The 19,995-nt window shown below is 29.6% G+C and overlaps 1 protein-coding gene across 4 annotated transcripts in view; it reads left to right on the forward strand.

The window, feature by feature from the left end:
* The window catches only part of LOC107452018 (carbonic anhydrase-related protein 10), a 476,626-nt gene that overhangs the window by 344,307 nt on the left and 112,324 nt on the right, over positions 1 to 19,995 (forward strand). For all 4 annotated transcript variants that reach the window (XR_015432607.1, XR_001585143.5, XM_016068291.5 and 1 more), the window contains exon 4: positions 4,220 to 4,414. Coding sequence is in view for 2 of the 4 variants with exons in the window: in XM_016068291.5 (XP_015923777.3) it covers positions 4,220 to 4,414 (195 nt within the window). In the remaining 2 variants the exon portion in view is untranslated. The remainder of the gene's footprint in view (positions 1 to 4,219; positions 4,415 to 19,995) is intronic.

Here is a 19,995-nt window from a genome sequence, read left to right on the forward strand (position 1 = left end):
TATATATATATATATATATATATATGCATATATATATATATATATATATATATATATATGCATATATATATATATATATATATATATATATATATATATATATATATATATATATATATATGCATATATATATATATATATATATATATATGCATATATATATATATATATATATATATATATGCATATATATATATATATATATAAAAAAAGAATAATAATAGCTGCTTTCATACACCCTTCTCTTTCTCATTTGCCTCTCTTTACTCATGGTGAGTAATAATATTTCATACTCTTCGCAATTTATAAATATAAATATGTATTATGCGAATAAAATTATATTATTTATTGTTTAGTACTCTTTCAATAAATAAGGACCTGAAGAATTTTGATTGAGTAATGGCTGATTGCCAGATAATTTTGGTCATTGTACGAGTATTTAGCTTAAACAAGAATATTAGACTAAATATCTGATGAGATAGCGGGTGAAGAAGCGATTCGAAAGTAACTGCTAAGTTGTCGAGTGGTAATGAAAAGGAGATGGTAATGCCCTATTTTAACGAAATATTGATAAGTAGATATTATAGGTAAACACAGTTAAGTAAGAGAAAAATAAATAAGATAAAACTTTCAGAACTTCGAATAACTTTATGTTAATTTTAACTGAATTTTTTATTTTTTTTGTTCTTTGTTTGCACTCAACTGTATTTCGTAATTTTTTTGAGCAAATAGAATGCATCGAATTATTAGGTACATACCTTCTTATGATGTATATGTTACCGGCAAAGTTTGGAATTCGTCATTCCAAGAATGCCAAGAATACCGGAATGCCAAGGCATTGTATATAATGCCTAAAACTAGCCGGCAATGTATGAAACGATTTATATTTCACACATTCCCTAGGCATTCTATAGAATGCCAAATTAGAAACCGGCAAAGTATAAAATACATCTCCGATTCGTCAAAATGTCATTCAAAAATGTCAAATTCAAAACGTCATTCAAGCCTGCCATGTTGCAACGAGTAGGTTAATTTCTTATTTTTTATATGAAAATTTTGTTTCCCTTTATAAGAAGGGCAAAAATTATATTTTGCACAACTTTTTATTTTCTTTACACATTTTGAAAAAATGTTTTTTAATGGCACTCTCAGTATTTTTTTTCAGATTAACATTTTTATTTTTGAGAAATGCATGTTACTGTGAATGACTGAAATCTGGAGAATGTCGACTTTCACCGGTGAATGTCAATTATCCCACTTAATTATATCTACGAATAAATTAATATCAAATTTGATGTAATAAATAATTCGGGCATTCACCAAAGCGACTATGTGATTGTCAACATTCACCGGTGAATGTCAATAACCACCGATTTCGGTCATTCAAAGCACACCATTTACATAATAACCTCATCAGGACGTTTTTTTTCATACTTTGCCTAAATAGCATTTGTCATTCTATAGAATACCTAGGTATTATATGCAATGCCTAGGGAAAGTATGTAATACTTCTCATATTTCATACTTTGCCTGAAAACATCCGGCATTATATACAATGTCTAGGCATTCTATATAACGCCGGCGTTTCATACTTTGCTGGTAACATATATATATAAATAAGTTCAAGTAGCATAACAATTAATAATTTCTTTCTTTAACTTCAAAACTTAGAGCAATTCAATTATATTATAAATAAATGTATTTATTTATTCTTTTTTTAACTTAATAATAAATTCTAATGATGAGAATGAAAATGATTTTGCATAATTACTTTGTTTTTATGACAGTTTTTCTCTTCATAACTTTTGTAGTCAATTAAGAAAAACTTCATTAAAAACGGAGTAATTAGTGTCATTCAAAGATATTGCAATTAATTTTGTGTTTATTTGACAAATCTTTGCAATAATTAATTCAATTTTTTCCCCTCCTGTTTCTTGTTCCAGTGCCATAAAAAATATTCAACACTGAAGTTTTTTTTATTATATTTCTTTTTCTATTAATAGTTTTTTCCTTCGATTGCAAACAAAAATGTACTTTTTTTTCGATTTGAAATTTCATATTCTATGCTGATTCGATGCTATTTTAAATAATATCACCACATAAATAAATTTTATGTGGTTTTAAATTACCATTTTTTTACCTTGTAGAGCTCTCAATAAAACACTAAAAATTCTTTTTTTATTGATTTCATTTCATTATTTTACTTTTATATTATTAAAACTTGCATTTGGGGAAATAGTACCAGTTTCGTTTTCAAATTTTTCGTTAAACTGTGAAAAGCTGATTTAATGTACTTTTTGTCAATTCTTTTTAAGTCCAATGTAATTCAAATAAATTAAGATTTTGTGAAATTGGTTCATTATTTACAAGCATCTTTTAGTTCACATATTACCCTAATTTTTTATCTTATTAAGTTTTGCATTTGATAATTATTTCATTCATTTTTAAGTAATGAATAAATACACTCCTCTCGCAGAATTAATTGTACTTCAATAAAAGTTAGATAATATAAGAATTTTTGTTGAAGACTAAATAGAGTTTTAAAAAAAGTACCGTACAGGTGATGAATTTAATTACACTGTAAAAAATTCCGAGTCAATTTATTGTAAAATGTACCGGTACCCAGAATGCCGGTAATTTTTACAGTAAAATCAAAATTTAAGGAACTCTCTGCTCTAATATACAGTAACTTTTACAGTCACAGTTACAGTGAAATCAGTGAATCAATCTGATTAAGTATATCGCACTGTAAAAATTTCATTACAATATTTTACGATAAAAATGGACTTTATTGTTGATGAAACCAAACTGCCTGTTCTTTATATCCGAATTTAATCCGGATTTCATTTTGTATGGAACTAAAAGTCCTATATGGCAGGAATTATTTCAACTGACTGCATTTTCGCTGTTTTTGCTGAATAAAATGCATCACGGATCCAACGCAAGAGAATAATCAAAGTTATAGACTATGCACAGTTAGCAAATTATTTAGTTTAGTTTCAACATTCTTAAAAAGGCTTTTTTGTTTTCTCAAAGTGTTCGTGAGAATGTTATACATGATGATATGGTGATGATATACTGAATCTGAAATAATTATACATGCAATTTTATAAATGTTTTTATTTAACCTAGTAATGGTGTGGCATTTTCTTGTATTATTGTTAAACAAAGTTTAACATAACCTATAGGCAAATTTCATTTCATTCAAAAGATTTTTTCTTCTACAATATTGCTTCTAGGGAGAGGTCTAATTTGCAATTGTGAATAATAATCTAATAACAAAATATTTCTATTTCAAAAAGCGAAACAAGCTGGAACTCATGGGCCCAAGAGTTATATCGATTTCAGAAATCATTTTTTCTCCCCAATACTCTCCTGCTATAAGAGTCGATGCCTAATTTATGTAGCCCTGTACCAATGAATATGCATGGGGGAAGAAGTCTAGCTTCAATTGACATAATGTAAACCAATCTCCTAAGGTTAGGCGCGGTCCCAGTGTTTGAAGGAAAAAGCAACATTCAGGGGCACAAAAACAGAGGTACTTGAAACGAGTTCATATCCTCATCCCTTCCTAACCTCTACTGAGGTTGTGGATAAGAAGAAAACTTTTCTCTCTTTATTTGTTGTTATTTTGTTATGCATTTTTACGCTATTGCTTCTATACTATTCTATTAACTAAGATACTTCTTTGAGAATATATTTATATCATCTATGTTAACTTAATCTGATAACACACTTTGGCATAGGAAGAAAGAATAAAATGGCAGTTGGCGACTATCAGCGTACCTAATTATGCATGTAGAATTGTCCACCAACTGGTGCACAGGTGAGGTACCTCGTGACTGTCACTTTGTTTCTTATGTGCTGGTTCTTAGTTCAAATGACTCTCAGCTAAATTTTAGTAAGTTACTTACCCTGCCAGCTACTTTTCTGGTATAGCGAGCAGTTTCCCGCGTTAGTTACGTAATCGAATACCTGGACTTTTTTCCCTTTCTATATTCATTGCTCTATACTATAAACAGCGTCTTGAATGAAACGTTGAACCGAAAAATCCAACTCCTTCCCAAAAATATTATGGTTGGGTTCATTAACGAGCCCATGATTTGCTTCAGTCAAAAGTAGCACCGTGTTTTTTCCCCTAGATAATATTTTTGCAATGGTACTTAAAAAATTAATAATGAATTAGATATAACTAAACATAACTAAATATCTTTTTCAGGTCAATGGATTAATACAAAACACAGGCCATGGAGTCATTTTCAGAGTGGACACCGGAACTCAATCTCCAGTAGTAAACATAAGTGGTGGTCCTTTGTCCTATAGCTACAGGGTTCAAGAAATTCATTTACATTTTGGTCGAACTGATGGACAAGGCTCAGAACATAGAGTTGGAAGCCATGCATTTCCCGCTGAAGTAAGAATGCAGCTTTGTATATCTACTTATGCACATAAATCTTTATATATATCATTTTCTACTAAAATTATTTTGTGCGACATTGTTTCAATTAATAGTATTTTTATAAAGTGTAGGAAACAAGCTGGGAAGCTTGAATAATTTTAATAATATCAAGATACTTAATATATTAACTATTTTTATTTTAATTAGAAGACATGTACAATCAGTAAATTTAACTAACTGCATTTAACATTGACCAGTAAACTTAACATTGCTGCTGTAAATTGTTTTGCTTTAGATTGTATATAACAGTAACTGAAATTATGAATAAGCATTAGCTTAAGAAGAATTTGCACAATAAAAAGATAAAAATTTGCAATCATCAGTACGATAATAAGAATCAAACGAAGTGCCTATTTTCAATATTTGTATTAAAATTAAATATATTTTCAATCAATAAAGTTTGTACATTCCTCTCCACTTCAAACATTTAAAAAAATGGCTATTTTCAGGCGATCACAGTTATTATTATGCAATGCACCAGTCTTACCTTTTTTAAGAAGCCCAGATACTTTTAGGCCAATAGGATTAGATATTGCTCAGTAAGTCAAATTTCCAGATGGTCGCAATGCATGAGCCCATTGAAATAATTTCTAAAAGATATAGCAGTTATTGCTCAATTAGACTGATTAACTATCCTTCTCTATTCAAATCTCTGGTATTATACAAAGCTCACTGAAAGACGCCTAAGACTGATTAAGTTAATCACCGTACATTTTTAATTCACCAAAAGATAGATGGGCTTCTTGTTATTACCATGAAAATTATCGAATTAAATCGAAAATAGTATAGATATTTTTAATTAGCTTGACGCATTGCAAAGTAGTGATGACTTTTACGAAGAAACGGATTTTTAAATTAGTTTATGACAAACACCAGTCTGATCAATTGTAAGAAAGGTAGCTCTTCTATATATGAGCATGTTGATAAGTTAGCATAACTGCCATTAATACCAGCACTTAGTACTTAGTTATAACTGCTTAAAAATAGAAAAAAGTAGTACTACACTGCAAAGTTTCACTCTAAAAAGGCCAAAAACTGCCAACCATGGACATGTTACTTGTCATATACATCACTGTAAAACAATTTAGTTTATTGATAAAATACATTCTAAAAAACAAAGCACTGTATTACTGTTAAAGACAGCATATGAAAGCACAAGTCATGAAATAAATGATAACAGGCAATCAGTTTAATAACAAAACCACCTTCATCAATATTCTATGTCTTGACAATGACTGTACTTATCACAGTACCAAAAAAATGTCTGGTAATTCTTGCTGCAGTATTTATGCTTTCATGCACTGCGGTATGCTATATTTTATTACAAGCGTTGATTGAACTTTGACTATAGCTTAAAAGCTCCTTTGTACTTAAGTTTACAACCTTACGTTAAAAAAAAACTAGAACTCTTAAATTCCAAATTACATTTGAGATTTAGAGATTTATGCTAAAAATATTCAGCATTTAATGGAAGTTGATTTGACAAGGAAAATTAATAGGTCATTCAATATTGAATCTATATCCCAATACATTAAGATGCCATCTAACCATCACAACTTATTACTTAATTGATCAATGTATTCACGATAAAACATCAAAAGTCACTCACAAAAAACCTCAAAAACATTAAGCAGAAATTTTCCCTTACCAAAAAATAACCTCATTTTCAGAAACTGCTGGTTCATTTATATTCATACTTCTTATCTAACTGCCAATTCCTCGCCTTTCCAAACAATAGCCTTAACTAAAAAAACTAAAAAACTATAACCTATTAAATATCTTTCCGGATAAGGAAATTCTATACTAATGAAATTAAGACTTGCCGAACAGCAACTCTCTTCACTAATCATATTTGCGGCCGTTTAAACGGATAATCTTCCACCCGGCTTTTCTCTTCCAATTTGGTGAATACTTTCTTTTTTTTTCATTCTTTATTCTCCTTTGAGACAACGCGGGTAACTAGAAAGGTAGAGAATGGGGTTGGGTAGATGAATGTAACAAACTACCCGTTTATCTTTGAAACTCAATGGAACACTTGTTCCATCATGATACTCAGCCGGTGAAGGACTTGTCACAGCCGCGCTTTATGTATCAATTAATCATTTTGAGGGTGCTTAAAAGAGCCTATTTGGATGAATGGGTTATTCGAGATTTTGAGATGTGTAATATTTTCCCTACATTTTTCCGGTCTCTTATTCATAGAGAATTTTCCCTCCGGATTTAGATTGAGTCATTTTTGATCTTGAATGTTAGATTTACTTAAATTTGATTTAGAGTTGTTGTTTTTTTTTAATTATTTGTAAATAATTTTCAGATAGTATTTTTAAAACTCAGGTAAAGTTTTTTTTTTAATTTTTTAAAAGTTTTGGATTATATTACATATTGTGACTACAAATTACGTACATTACCTATTGTGGATATTACTCTTGAAAATAAATTACGTATATAGCATACTGTAAATAATATCCATAGATATGAATTACACACATAACATATTTTGAATATTATTCATAAATATAGCATTGTTTATTTGGTCGTAACGTAGTTATAAATAAAAAGAAATTTATTGTTAAAAAAAGTAAAGCAAAATGACAACATCTTTCTGTTTCATTAAAATGAGATTGCCATGTGAAGTATTAAATATAAATATTTCTCGGTTAGCCCAATGCGAGCGAATCCTCCATTTTCTTATTTATGTTTTTTATTTTTCTCATTTTTTAAACACTGAACACAATGGACGCTCTCAAAAAATTCAATTAAATGAAAAAGTAAAAAAAAAAGTAAAATAAATTGTTGAACTTCCTTGTGTTTGGCTAACCAAAAAGCTACAAAATAACTATTTCATCTTAATTTTTCAGAAATATAAATTTATTATGAATATAAAAACTAATCAAACAGATCAACATTTCTTACCTAATAAATTCTTATGGCAATTAGATTAATAATCATAGCATTTCGCGTCCCTAAGAAGTGGTGTTTCCTCAGGGAGCGCATTGCAACAAAGTTTTTTTAATTTCAAACCTAGGAGATTACTAATAGGTATGTCTAATCTAACGTCTTTTCCCTTACCCGTCTACTGGGGACAATCAGTTAGAGATGCAACCAATTAGACTACGCTTCCATTGGGATAGCAATATGTATCGTCCAAAAAGAATAGTGCTACGGAAATTGAGTGAATGATAGCGGAATACTGATCTAGTTCAGCCTCTGATTTCCACTTTTAAATATTTACGATTATTAAATGTCTGATTGATGCTGTCTTGATTTTTAGTGAATCGTGTATGGAACATATCCGTGAATAATTTATTATTAATTTTAAATCCATCTGTTTCTGAGATAAGTTAGGTAACTAATAGAGATGTCTAAGAGGACTTCATTTCGCGAATCTGTTAACTGGTAATCCATTATTGATCAAATAGTTAGTTAGCAACCAATAGGAATACTTTTCAATTAAGATAGGAATACGTATCGTTCAATAAAAAGATAACCAGCTAGTTGCCATTCTCAGCCACAAAATTCCTGCAGTTGATTGATTTATTCCACTAAAGAATGTAATTCAGCTACTGGCTGAGACGTCTGTTATTCAATTATTCTTTTAACTAAATATTTTAATTTTATTTTCTATGGAATTATATTAAACTAAATTCAACGTAATCAAAGACTCTGTATATGGTGTCAAGAACCGTTTTTTCTAAATTACCAAGAGAAATACTGAAATAGAAAACAAAATTAGCCTCATTTATTTTGACTTGTAATAAGTAGACACACGTTTCTCCTTAATAAGCAAAATAAGAGCAAATAAATACATATCTAAAAATAGTTTCCTAAATCAAATTCTCTATTAATTCTTTAAAAAAGAAGAAACAGAAAATCCTTTAGAACCCAATATAATTTAAATATATTTGTTTGAAATTAAATTAGGCTATAATAAATCAAAAGGAAAAGTACTTCTTAACATATTGCACCGTAATAAATCTAAGATTTCAATTTAGGAATTTTAAACAAGCATGTTCTTAAGTTTAAGAGCCTCTTAAATATCACAAACTGTTCAAACAATCTCCCTTCGTTCACAGGAAATTTGCACCTTCTCTAGAATCCATATAATTGGGACCTTACTGCAGCTAACGACGCGTTATTAACATTCGGAAGACAAAATCATAATCGAGAAAAGGAGTCTATGAATAATGCATCAGCCGGCACTTTGCCCCCCCCCCCCGACGCCAATGGATGGCCACTTTCCCGCCAAGATTGATGACTACGTTGCACGATTTGGACAAACACACGTCTGATCATTATTATAAAGTTGAATTTTTTTATCCTAATTTTCTTCTCCAATTTTTTCCTTATCAAATTCTGTCTTTACATAGGTTCAAATCATGAACCCTTTTCGCTAAAAAGTGGCAGGTTTGTAAATTTTCGTCGTCTTAGATTGTTTAAAAAATACTTAGGAGATAGAATTTTTTCTGATAAGAAACTTTAATTATGTGTTAGATTTTTCTGATGGTATCTGAATTTTGCTCTTGATAGTGGGCATAAGTTTATACGATCACGTAATTAAAGTAAAACAAATAATTCCGTATGTGTCTCGTTTCGTATAACAAACTTTTTAATTTGAAATGCATACAATAAGATTCAAACAATATTTCGGATTAATACTTATTTTTACGAAATTAACGCATATTTTATTATTGAGTACTTATACTGTTTTAAAGGTTATTTTCCTTCAATTTAATACTTATTTTGCATTACGCATTACTAGGCTTGAATTTACAAACAAGCTTCAAGGTTTTACATACGTAATAGGCACAACATATTATATATCACTCTTTATTATAACCTTAATTATTCGATACATTGATTTCTTTTATAAATTATGCTGCTCTTCAATCGCTAAATATTTTGGAGAGTACTTTATATTATACTTACTTTAATATTATACTTACATAAAGTACTCAGAAAAATATTTATAATAGACTAGTACTTACAGTGTACATCACACTAATACAAAATCATTTATTTACTGAAGTTTAGTGCTCAGCAATCTATCACTTGTAAAATAACCTGAAATATTCGACCATCAATCAATTAAAAATCTTTATAATATAAATTCAATATCAGTGTAGAAAAAAAAATCAAAAATGTTGTTTAGCATGTATAAGTGTAAAGATCGACAATGGAGTTCGAAGCAGAGAAATAAGTTTCAGAATTTCGCACTCTAAGCTCTGAAGTCTAGAACGTCAAAGATTTAAAATCTAATCTCAGATGAATAAGCATACAAAAACAGATGGAACGCCATTTCAAATTAAAGGAAAACTTTCAAGTTTCTTTATTTTTTTACAGGGGAAATATGTTATAATAAATTTATATCAAACAGTTGATAGTATATGCGTCGTAGGCTAATTGAAGAATTAGGCTCTTACTAACAGTTAATTTCATTCAATTAATTTGCTATTCACCGAATTAATTGAAAAATTTAGATATTTTATAATCAGCATAATTGTTTTTAGACGTACTGCATTTAGATAAAATTACCTTAAAATGAAATGGAGAATTATATTCCATTGCCCAATATGTCTGAATAATTTCAAGTTGTTTCCGATGACCTAAAGGCTAATTGCAATGAACTGAAGAATATATAGTCGCAACAAAAATAATTTACACAAAAGGAGTAAGTTAACAATAGAAATTAGCCTCAATTTTCAGTACAAAGAGCTGGCTGATTGCCAGAAGCATCACTAAACCGAGACTGACTATTTGAGTAATTGTTCGCAATGTTTAAAATGACCCTAAAGACAGATGGACTGTTTGTAATAAGCCTAAAAATATCAAGCGGAACGGAAAAGGTCGAATACTTTTACAATTAGACAGGCACATTGTAAAATGATGGTGACATTTACTAAGAACCAAACTTTCCAATTAATATACAATATACAAGCCTGTTTTCCTTGTTCACCATACATAGTACAGTGTAGTTTTGTATTTCATAGGTTTCGTTACTTTTTGACATTTCAAAGGTGTTGAATGCTTCGTGTATCAAAATGTACCATTATTGTATACAGAGTGTACAAAAACTCATGGTACATACGTTAGGCGGCGGTTGAAGACAACAAGACAAGCACCATACAATTCGTGGTCGGAATGCAAACCATAAATCGCTGGATCACGAAACATGATGCGTCACGAAATGATGAAAAAAAAGACAGACAGAGATGGAATGAAAAGAAACGGATAAAATACAGAAAAAGATTTTATTCAGCAAAATAAAATTAACCAACATTATGTTATCACATTATGTCACACTGCTCAAAATTGCGGCAGCCAGTCTTCATACCATCAAAGGAATGATAGTCGTACCATGACGAAAACACCGATCATCTCTCTTATGGTGTCAGCAGCTATGGATATCCGGACAACAAGATCTTCTACAGAATCTATGGGACCATTTTTTTTATTTCATTTCACAGCCACAGTTAAACAGCCGAGCCAACCTTGGGTTTACGACAACTAATGTTTAACTCCGTAGCCTTATAATTTTGAACCCAAGAAATTTGCCTTGGTGGAGGTCTTTTCGATGGAACTAACCGGCATTGGCGTTACACGGGGAGAAAAGCCGTGAAAACCTCCCACGGTAAGTCTGACAAGGGAACTCTAACCCATGATCAATCTACCACATAAGATATTTTAGGTCGGCACAGCGATCCGTGAAAGAGCCGGGTGCGGAATTCGCATCGATCAGCCATCGCCGGGATTCGAGCCCGGTTTACCTCATCCCTTGCTCTACCCCTTGAGCCACCACGGCTCCTATGGGACCATCGTTGTAGATAAGGCTCTGCATATGACCCCTGATGAAAAAGTACAGAAATAGAATTAAGAGTCTAGACCCAGAAGAAAAGTCTGAGCCCTATAGTATGTTACAGCTTGCATTAGAACCACGAATTGTATGATGATTCGTAATAGTTAAAGTTCACCCTCTTCCCCCTGTAGTTCTCTTCTATCCTTCTCTTACATATGTACCTCGGGTTTTGAGGCTGTCTATTTATAGTCCTTTTTCCAGGACACTATTGTAAACTACCCTAACAGATAGCTTTTATAGCTCTATCAGAACTATCAAATTCTTATAAAGTTAGTGCTCAAAATATTTTTTTTAAAAACTAACATCTATATCGTTAAAAATATATCTTCTAATTTCATATTCAAATGCACTTACTTCAAAATGCACATAATTATTATCATATGAACCCATTTTCTACTACTTACAATGTTACACATTTATACAAATGAATCTGCTAATATGTAAAGTAAAGATTCGTATTACATCTAAATCAGACAAATGGAAGAATCTATTTCAATATTCTAATCCAACGCAACGTCGGGACAACGTGAATTCTGACTCAATCTATTTGTTTCCAGGAAACATATGTTTGAATCACGTGTGACAAAGATGCAACACGAGCGGTTTTCTCTAATTCGAACAAACGCGTTCTATTTCTAATTCAAATTCTCATTCTCATTGAACTCAAATTCTCATAGAACTTCGCCATATGTGTGCACGTTAAATTTCAAATAAATTTTAGCTTAGTTCATAACTTATTTTTCAGAACTAAAATATTTATTAGTTAATTTTAAGAACTTTTTCAAAACTTTACTGATTCTTTATAATTTTGGCAGCAAGGTAAGATTTCGAATATTTGATTTCCATTGTTTCATTGTAATATCTTAAGTGGATACAGAAAATAATTTTAAACATTTTTTTAAATTCTAAGTCAACCTGATGTTTTCTCATTCGTTTGTAGAAACTCAATTTGCAATTTGATTACTAAGATTAAATTACGTTATTTTTTAGTCGTTTCTAGTGTATATTGACATAAAATTGTAACTGTTCAGTTGATGAATATAATAGTAAGAATTATTAATGCTTTTTTTAAATAAATAACTCATAGCATGCAATTAATCCTGGGACGCAGACGGCACACCAGTGTATCTTTCATAAAGCTTTTAGTCTTTTTTTCTGACACTCTAAATACAAGGAAAAAATATTTTGGAATTTTTTAATTATAAAAAACAGTTTAATTTACTAAAAATCTATTATGTTATAGAAATTATATTTGTATTATATCCAAGATCCAAAAAATATAATAAGATCCAAAATATAAGATCCAAAAAAGTACTCTGAAACAGATTTTTTCAACCATATTCAATTTAAAGATTTATCAATAATTGATTTCATAAATGAAATAAATTTCGTTGATGAATGTTTCTCTTAGATATAAATAACCGTGAATAAGTGTAAATTTGAACAATTACTATATGAAAGATTTTAACCTTTACCACAGAAAAAGGCACCGGTGTTTCATACTGTATTTCATAATCATAAATTATTGAAATAGTAAATATTATATTTTCCACTTATTTTGACCAAAATTATTATAAAATAAAGAAAAAATTATGAAAAACTAAGTTTAATAAAAATTCTGCGTAAAAGGGATAAATGAATCATATTGTGATGAAAATTGTGATCAGTAAAACATTTTTTAAATTAATGTGTTTCAACAATTATTGTTAAATAAAGAAATACATATGGAAGCTTATATCTTTTATAAGGACGCTCAGCTTATATATTTCATTAGTTAACATTATATTAACAATTATCATTATATTATTTTAATTATTCACCATATATTGTTAAATAATTATTTAAAAATAATCATTGAATAATTCATAATCTAAGTTACCAGAAATTATAAAGCAATTTCATCAATATTTCTGACATTTTAACTTTTTTTCTCTCTTAAAATGAATAAAGTTTGAGTGTACAAAACATAGTAACTAAAATTAAATAAAAATTTATTAAAATTGTCCTTTTAGTTTAGAGTATCCTATTCAACAAGCAAAATGTCTCAGTTCTATAAATATTTCTCGTATTCAGTTCTCTTTTATAAGCGATCAATATTCAGTTCTATAATACAAAATGTTCTATAAATATTTCTTCTTCTTATTTCATAAGTAATTGGATAATGTATTTTGTAATTAAAAGATTGTCTTTAAAATACTGTAAATTAATAGCTACAAATTTCCCAACACTGCTCTAGAAAAAAATTACAACTTTATAAAGTTTAAATCTCCATTTTTTTTTTTAGGAATATTGTCATTGTTTTGAGTTACGTGCAAATTTTAGCACACAAAAGTGCATCAACAAAAATATTTTGATGGAAACCATCAGCTATTTTGTTTGTTCATACAGCGATTTCATATTGTAAGATGTCGTTAAATTTGACTCAATCCTTCTGTGTAATCCGTGCAAGGCAAAATTTTTTCCATATTAACAGTGAATTATAATAAGCAATATTTTTTATTATTTATGTAACGTGAGGGGGAACAGTTAGAGTTATCAGATATAAAGATTTCAAGATTTTTTTCAAGATTAATTTCAAAACAAGTGACACTTATGTTAGAAACATATTATGTTTAATTAAAGATGCGTTATTTTTAGGTAAATAAAAGAAGCAAAACTAAATAAAAGTAAAAAATGATTTTATAAGCAATTATAAAAAATTTAACTAATAATACATTTGTTGTAAACTACTTTTTTTAAACAAAAAACTATTACAATTGATTTTACTATTTAATAAAAACCATCATAATTAACTGATTTTGTAAGACTTGTAGCTAAAATACTTTAAAAAGTAATAGTGCATCATGGGAGATTGTTAATGAGTATGACGAAACTAGGATGCAGAGCAAATAATCGAAAATAAAGATACGAAATTAGCTGACCGGACTGTATGGTGGTCAGGGAGTTGTTCTCGTACGTGGAAGATCCAGGGTCTAATCTCACTTCGGGTAAGGGTGTAATTTAACTTTCGTTGCTAAGGTGACACTAATCCGGCTGTGCTTTCCTCTATAACATGGTTATTAGAAAAGTTAGATACATTAAGCACAAGGTTTTTTTTTTAAATAGTATGACCAAATGTTACTTTACTATTGACGAAATTCGTTTTCTCAAAGAAGTTCATATAGTTATTTCGTCACTTTGATGAAATATTCGCTCGGAGCATATACTAGGAAACAGTTTCGTCAAATGCGAAGAAAGTTTCGTGAAATTTGAGTATATTTTTCACGCTCTATGAAATTTGATGATGCATTAAATAAGGCAATTTAATGATACTTCAAATAAAGAAAATTACAAATATAAAATCCAAAAATACGCATGCTAATAAAAATATATCAATCTAATAAAATTATAACTTTACAAAGCCAAATGACGTAGAAATAACGTATAAGTTTGCCTTGTTCTAAACATATCTTAGTTAAAATTATATTATTTGTGATATCTTCCAAACTACAACAACTGTTTTATATAGTTATAAAAATATTTATTTGGATTTAGAAATCAGATCTCTATATTTAACTATTAGTTCCGTCAAATTTTTCTCAAAAATACTGTTGAAAAGTTTTTTAGCTTTAATAATCTATTTCATAGCATTCATAAAAAAACTAACAAACAGTTTCTGGTGGAAATATAAGACACATGAAAGAAGATAAAAGTGTACGGAGTTATACAAATATAGTACAGTTTAGAAAACCGAAATTTAAAGCCAAATAAAAAGTAAAAATACGTTTTGATTCATTTTAGCTATCTATCGCATACATTTATAAAATCCACAGAATCATTTATCTATAAATAATCCAATATTCTGTCAAACATTGTTATATATCATCATTCATCAGTTTTACCGAAAAGCTATACCTTGTTACAAGATAAGTAGCACTTCCATTTTATTCGAATCTCATATACGCTGTATAAATTGGGATGTTCGAAGAAAATTCATTTGGAACAGACTTTAGATTCACAGTCTGTAAAACAGATTTTGTATTCTAATATGGGCCTCGGGAAATATTTCGAAAGCACCAATAGATTTGTTTGACGTGAAATTTAAATTCTTGCACGTTAAAACCAACGTTTATTGTCGTAGCTAGTTTGGATGGATTTAAATATTAAAATTGTTTTGCTTGCATGTAGTTTGGGCTATGTATATAGCGATTTCTGAGTATATAATATTTCTATGTATATATTTGTTGCCTTAATTTCTTAAATTAATTTCATTCTTAATTTAATTTTATGATTAAAAATATTTTTGAAAATGTATCTCTGTAATAAATTTCTGTTTTAGAGATAGTAATGATTTCATATGGAAATACTAATCATTGAATATTTTATAGTACAGGCAATCGAAACTTGTTATTTTAGGCTGAAAAGTTGAATTTTGGAATTATTTGTTTTAAGTTGATAACACAAAAATTAAAAAATATTTATATTTTCTTAAAAAATTTATATTTAGTCCTTTATTGAATGTATCTTTAATATCTAAAATAAGAATCCCATTATTAATTAGCAATCATAATCATGAATTTATCATTTCTATTAGATTTTTATTGTAATAAATTATGAGCTAGAAAAGCGAAAGAACGATAATTCAAATTCATACTAAAAAAATTCTAATTTAGATTAATATGTATAAATACTCAGTTTGCTGTTTATTTACATACAATGTTCTGTACATACTTTGTATCGCTAACATTATTTATAAAAAATATATAATTTTTATAAGAATTTTATCCTTTTTATAAGAATTTTATCATTTTTATAAGAATTTTATCATTTTTATAAGATTTTTCTTGTTGTAAATTTTGTGCAGAAAAGGGAAAGAAAGATAATTCAAATTTATACTGAAAAACTGTAATACGCGTTAATATGTAAATACTCAGACACTGTCAACGATTTGAATAGAAACTCATCCATAAACTAGAATTGATTTTTCCTGCATCCATTTCAACTAAATCTTATAACTTTCTTCTTTACGCATCAAGGCTTGTTTCTCAGCTTGAATTCCAATTCCACTGATTAGAATTAAATGATGCATTTTGCCGAAGACACAAATGGTGGAAAATAATATTTCAGAACAATTTTGCATAAATCAATTTGTAATAAAGTCTGTTTGAATCCTTCAAAACGTATGCTACACTGTAAGCATAAAAAGAAGCATTACAGAACAATAAAAGAGTAGTTTAAATAAATCGAATTTCGTTATTTTTTTCTTTTTTCTATGCTATATGCATTCAAAGTACAATTAGGAAAGGATTTGAATCGGCTGCAAAAGAAAAATAATGCATGTTTCTTTCCGGTTTACGCTATTTAATCAAAATTTCAATTAAAAAATTGCCAATTCTTTTGTTACATCATTTATGCAAGCAATTCATGGTGCATCCATGTCATTATCTAAAGTTCAAGTTTTAATATTTCTAAAAAAAATACGGTAGTTGGCAAATGTAAGCATACCTGGCCAAACTATTAGACACGCACTATAAGATTTTATGTAAAATCTTAATTATCAGGTGATACAATACAACTTTATTGTTTCAACGCGGCTGAAACCGGTTTACACTTATTTATGTTCGTGTATCAATTAGTTAAAGGCCTGTTTAGACGATCCAATTTCTTGGACAGAGATTGATTGATATTGATGGAAACTTGTTTTGCTTTGAGCTTGGATCGTGTAAACAAACATCCAAGAACTTGGTCCAACTTCTTGGACGATAGTATAGCATATTCTACTTTCCATCCTAGTTTTTTCTCCCTTAACCAATCAGCGTCTTAGGTTTCGTAACGTCAACAAGCTGGCAGCAAATTATGTCATTTTGTTGTGGGTTTTCATAGATTTTAGTCCAAATAAATTGATCTGTTGAGGTTTATTTGTGTCATTATGATTTTATTTGAATTTATTTAGTAATTTTAAACTTATGTAAGTATTATTTTATAATGTTGAATATGAGCAATGCGCAAGTTTTTCTTTCAACGAATCAGCGACATTCAAGAACTTGAATAGTGTCAACGAATCATCCAATTTCTTGGACAGAGAAATCCGTCCAATTTCTCGGATTCAAGAAATTGGACCGTGTAAACAGGCCTTAACATTGTAATGCAATTCGTTAAAAATAAATACAAATAGGAAGTTCATAAAAAGTATCCTGAATAAAAACTTATTACATGTATTGTTAAATATAAAAATATTGCATGTAAACTCGCGCAAAACATGCAATTATCAAAACACTGCAGTGTGTCTAATAATTTGGTCTAGTTATTATAATATAATATAATATCTGATATAATACATATTCGATATTTGTATAATATATCGTCTAATTTATCCAATCGTCAAATTTATATTATATGTCGTCTAGTTTATCCAACTGATACGCGAAAATAAACACGTGAAAACTGGTTTCAATCTCGTAAAAACAATAAAGCTGTATATTATAACCTGATAATTAAGATCCTGATAATGAAGATCCTGATAATTAAGATTCTGATAATAACCTGATAATGAAGATACACAAAATCTTATATTGCGTGGTATAATTTGGCCAGGGAGTGCACATATACAGAGCATGATTTCATTCTAAAGAAGTTAAAATAAGTTTATGCCTTAAGAGCAAGTTTTAATGATTTTACATAGTACTGTAGTTGGCAACCGTAAGCATTCATAGTTTTAATTGTCAAACGTAAGCATGATTTTACTCTAACGAAGTTAAACTTAGTTTATGCCACAATGTAAAGTGCAAAGCTTAATAATTTTATAAATTACTGCAGTTGGCAAACGAAAGCATTCAAATATACTATGATTTTATTCTGAAGAAGTTAAACTTAGTTTGCGCCACAATATAAAGAGCAAAACTCAATAAGTTCATAAAATATTGTAGTTGTCAAATGTAAGCCTACATACGTAGCATGATTTCCTTCTAAGAAGTTGTAAATAGTTTTTTATTCTTTGTATAAATCATAAATGGACATTAATTAAAGATGCTCTACTTTGACGTGCTAGCAATGCATTTTTCAAAGTAGTTTTGCCTCTGATAAAGTAGAGTCCTCTATTAACTTTACTAGTTAGTATTTTGGATTTCTTCGAATTTTTAACAAAGAACAAATTACACATTCAGTATCCAAAACTCAAAATCTAAAATTATGTCATAGATTTTAAAATATATTTTCAGATAAGTTTGAATTAAATCATTCTCGCAACAGCCCGTTGTTGGCCAGCGAGTTTATGGAGGTTAAGGCTCCACAATATCATGACCCACGGCATGATTGTGGCAATGTGGTGAGTACTGCACACTGGCCACGTTTACTTCCCAGACAAGCTGGAACCAATTGGATCTGAGGTTGGGTTGGGTGGGCTTCAAGTCGCCACTGGGGATCGAACCCCAGTTCTTCACAATGACAGGTCAATGCCTTTAACACTCAGCCATCGGAGCTCTCAGATTAGTTTAACTACTATACATATGTTGCATTAAAAGTTAGACATGGTAGAATGTAAATTAACTAAAGATAAATTATTAAAAGCATATACTGTTTGAATAAAAGAGGTAAAAAAAATTTTGTTGTCATTTACTCTACCCCTATTTTGTACTAAAAATATCTTATTGTACAAATAAATATATATAAAATGTCTCGTCAGGACCATCTTTATAATATATTTTCAGACTCGAATTTACTGTCAGAAGTCCAAATATATATCCAATAGGAGTCGTAAATTATTACTTCAGTGATGAAAAAACGTCATATAAGTATACAAAATCACTATTGAAGATGGGGCTGAAAAAAGGCTGTAGCCAGGATATTTTTTCGGGGGGGGGGGGATATGGTAAGAGGCAAGGACAGTTTCAGACATGCAAAGTAAGAGAAAAACATCGTAACAAATATTGTTTATTCTGTTGTTTGCAAAAGTTAAACTAGTAATTAAAAAATATTACATATTAATTATTTTACAATTAATAGTACATAATAATTACAATCAATTTGTAAACAAAGTTTACAATGACATGCGACGGGGATTTGAAGAAAATTTTTCGATTATTTTTTTAGGACCTTGCCCACCTATTCTTTGGCCAAGTTTAAGACAAACCGGAATATCCCGAAATATGCTTAATAAAGTTAGCCCTGGTAGCCTTTCTTCTTCAGTAGCATTTCTTGTTGCTGTTTTTACTCGTTTAAGAGTAGAAAAAGTTCTTTCTGCAGTTGCTGTGGTGATTGGCAACGTAGCCAATATTGATAACAAGCAATAGATATTTGGGAAAAGATACTGTCACATTCTTCCATTGCTGAAAGTGCCGTATCTGGTCTACTAAGGGGTTCGCGCAGGTTCCACTTTGATGCCCATACTTCCATTTCTCCCATGAGGTTTTCGATGTCAATGAAATCTGCGTAGATTCGGAAATTGCATAAATTAATATGCTGAAAAACAATTGATTTCGAGGGAGCAGTCTAACCGAAGGAAAGATGAGCCACAAGGTCAAGTGAAGATGATGCACTAGCGAAGTTGGTGTACTGAGAAAAGGTTTGATTCGACAGTTTTTGTTTTTCTTTTTACTGAGAGGCTCAAAGAAAGACTAAAAAGTTTGAATCCCAGAGTTTCAGGGGGGGGAGATGTCCCCCCCCCGTCTACGGGCCTGGGCTGAAGGCATCAAAACCTATTTGCTTA

The sequence above is a fragment of the Parasteatoda tepidariorum genome, chromosome 3 (genome assembly GCF_982258835.1).
Source record: "Parasteatoda tepidariorum strain Cologne lab strain chromosome 3, Ptep-v5.0, whole genome shotgun sequence".
Taxonomy (NCBI): domain Eukaryota; kingdom Metazoa; phylum Arthropoda; class Arachnida; order Araneae; family Theridiidae; genus Parasteatoda; species Parasteatoda tepidariorum.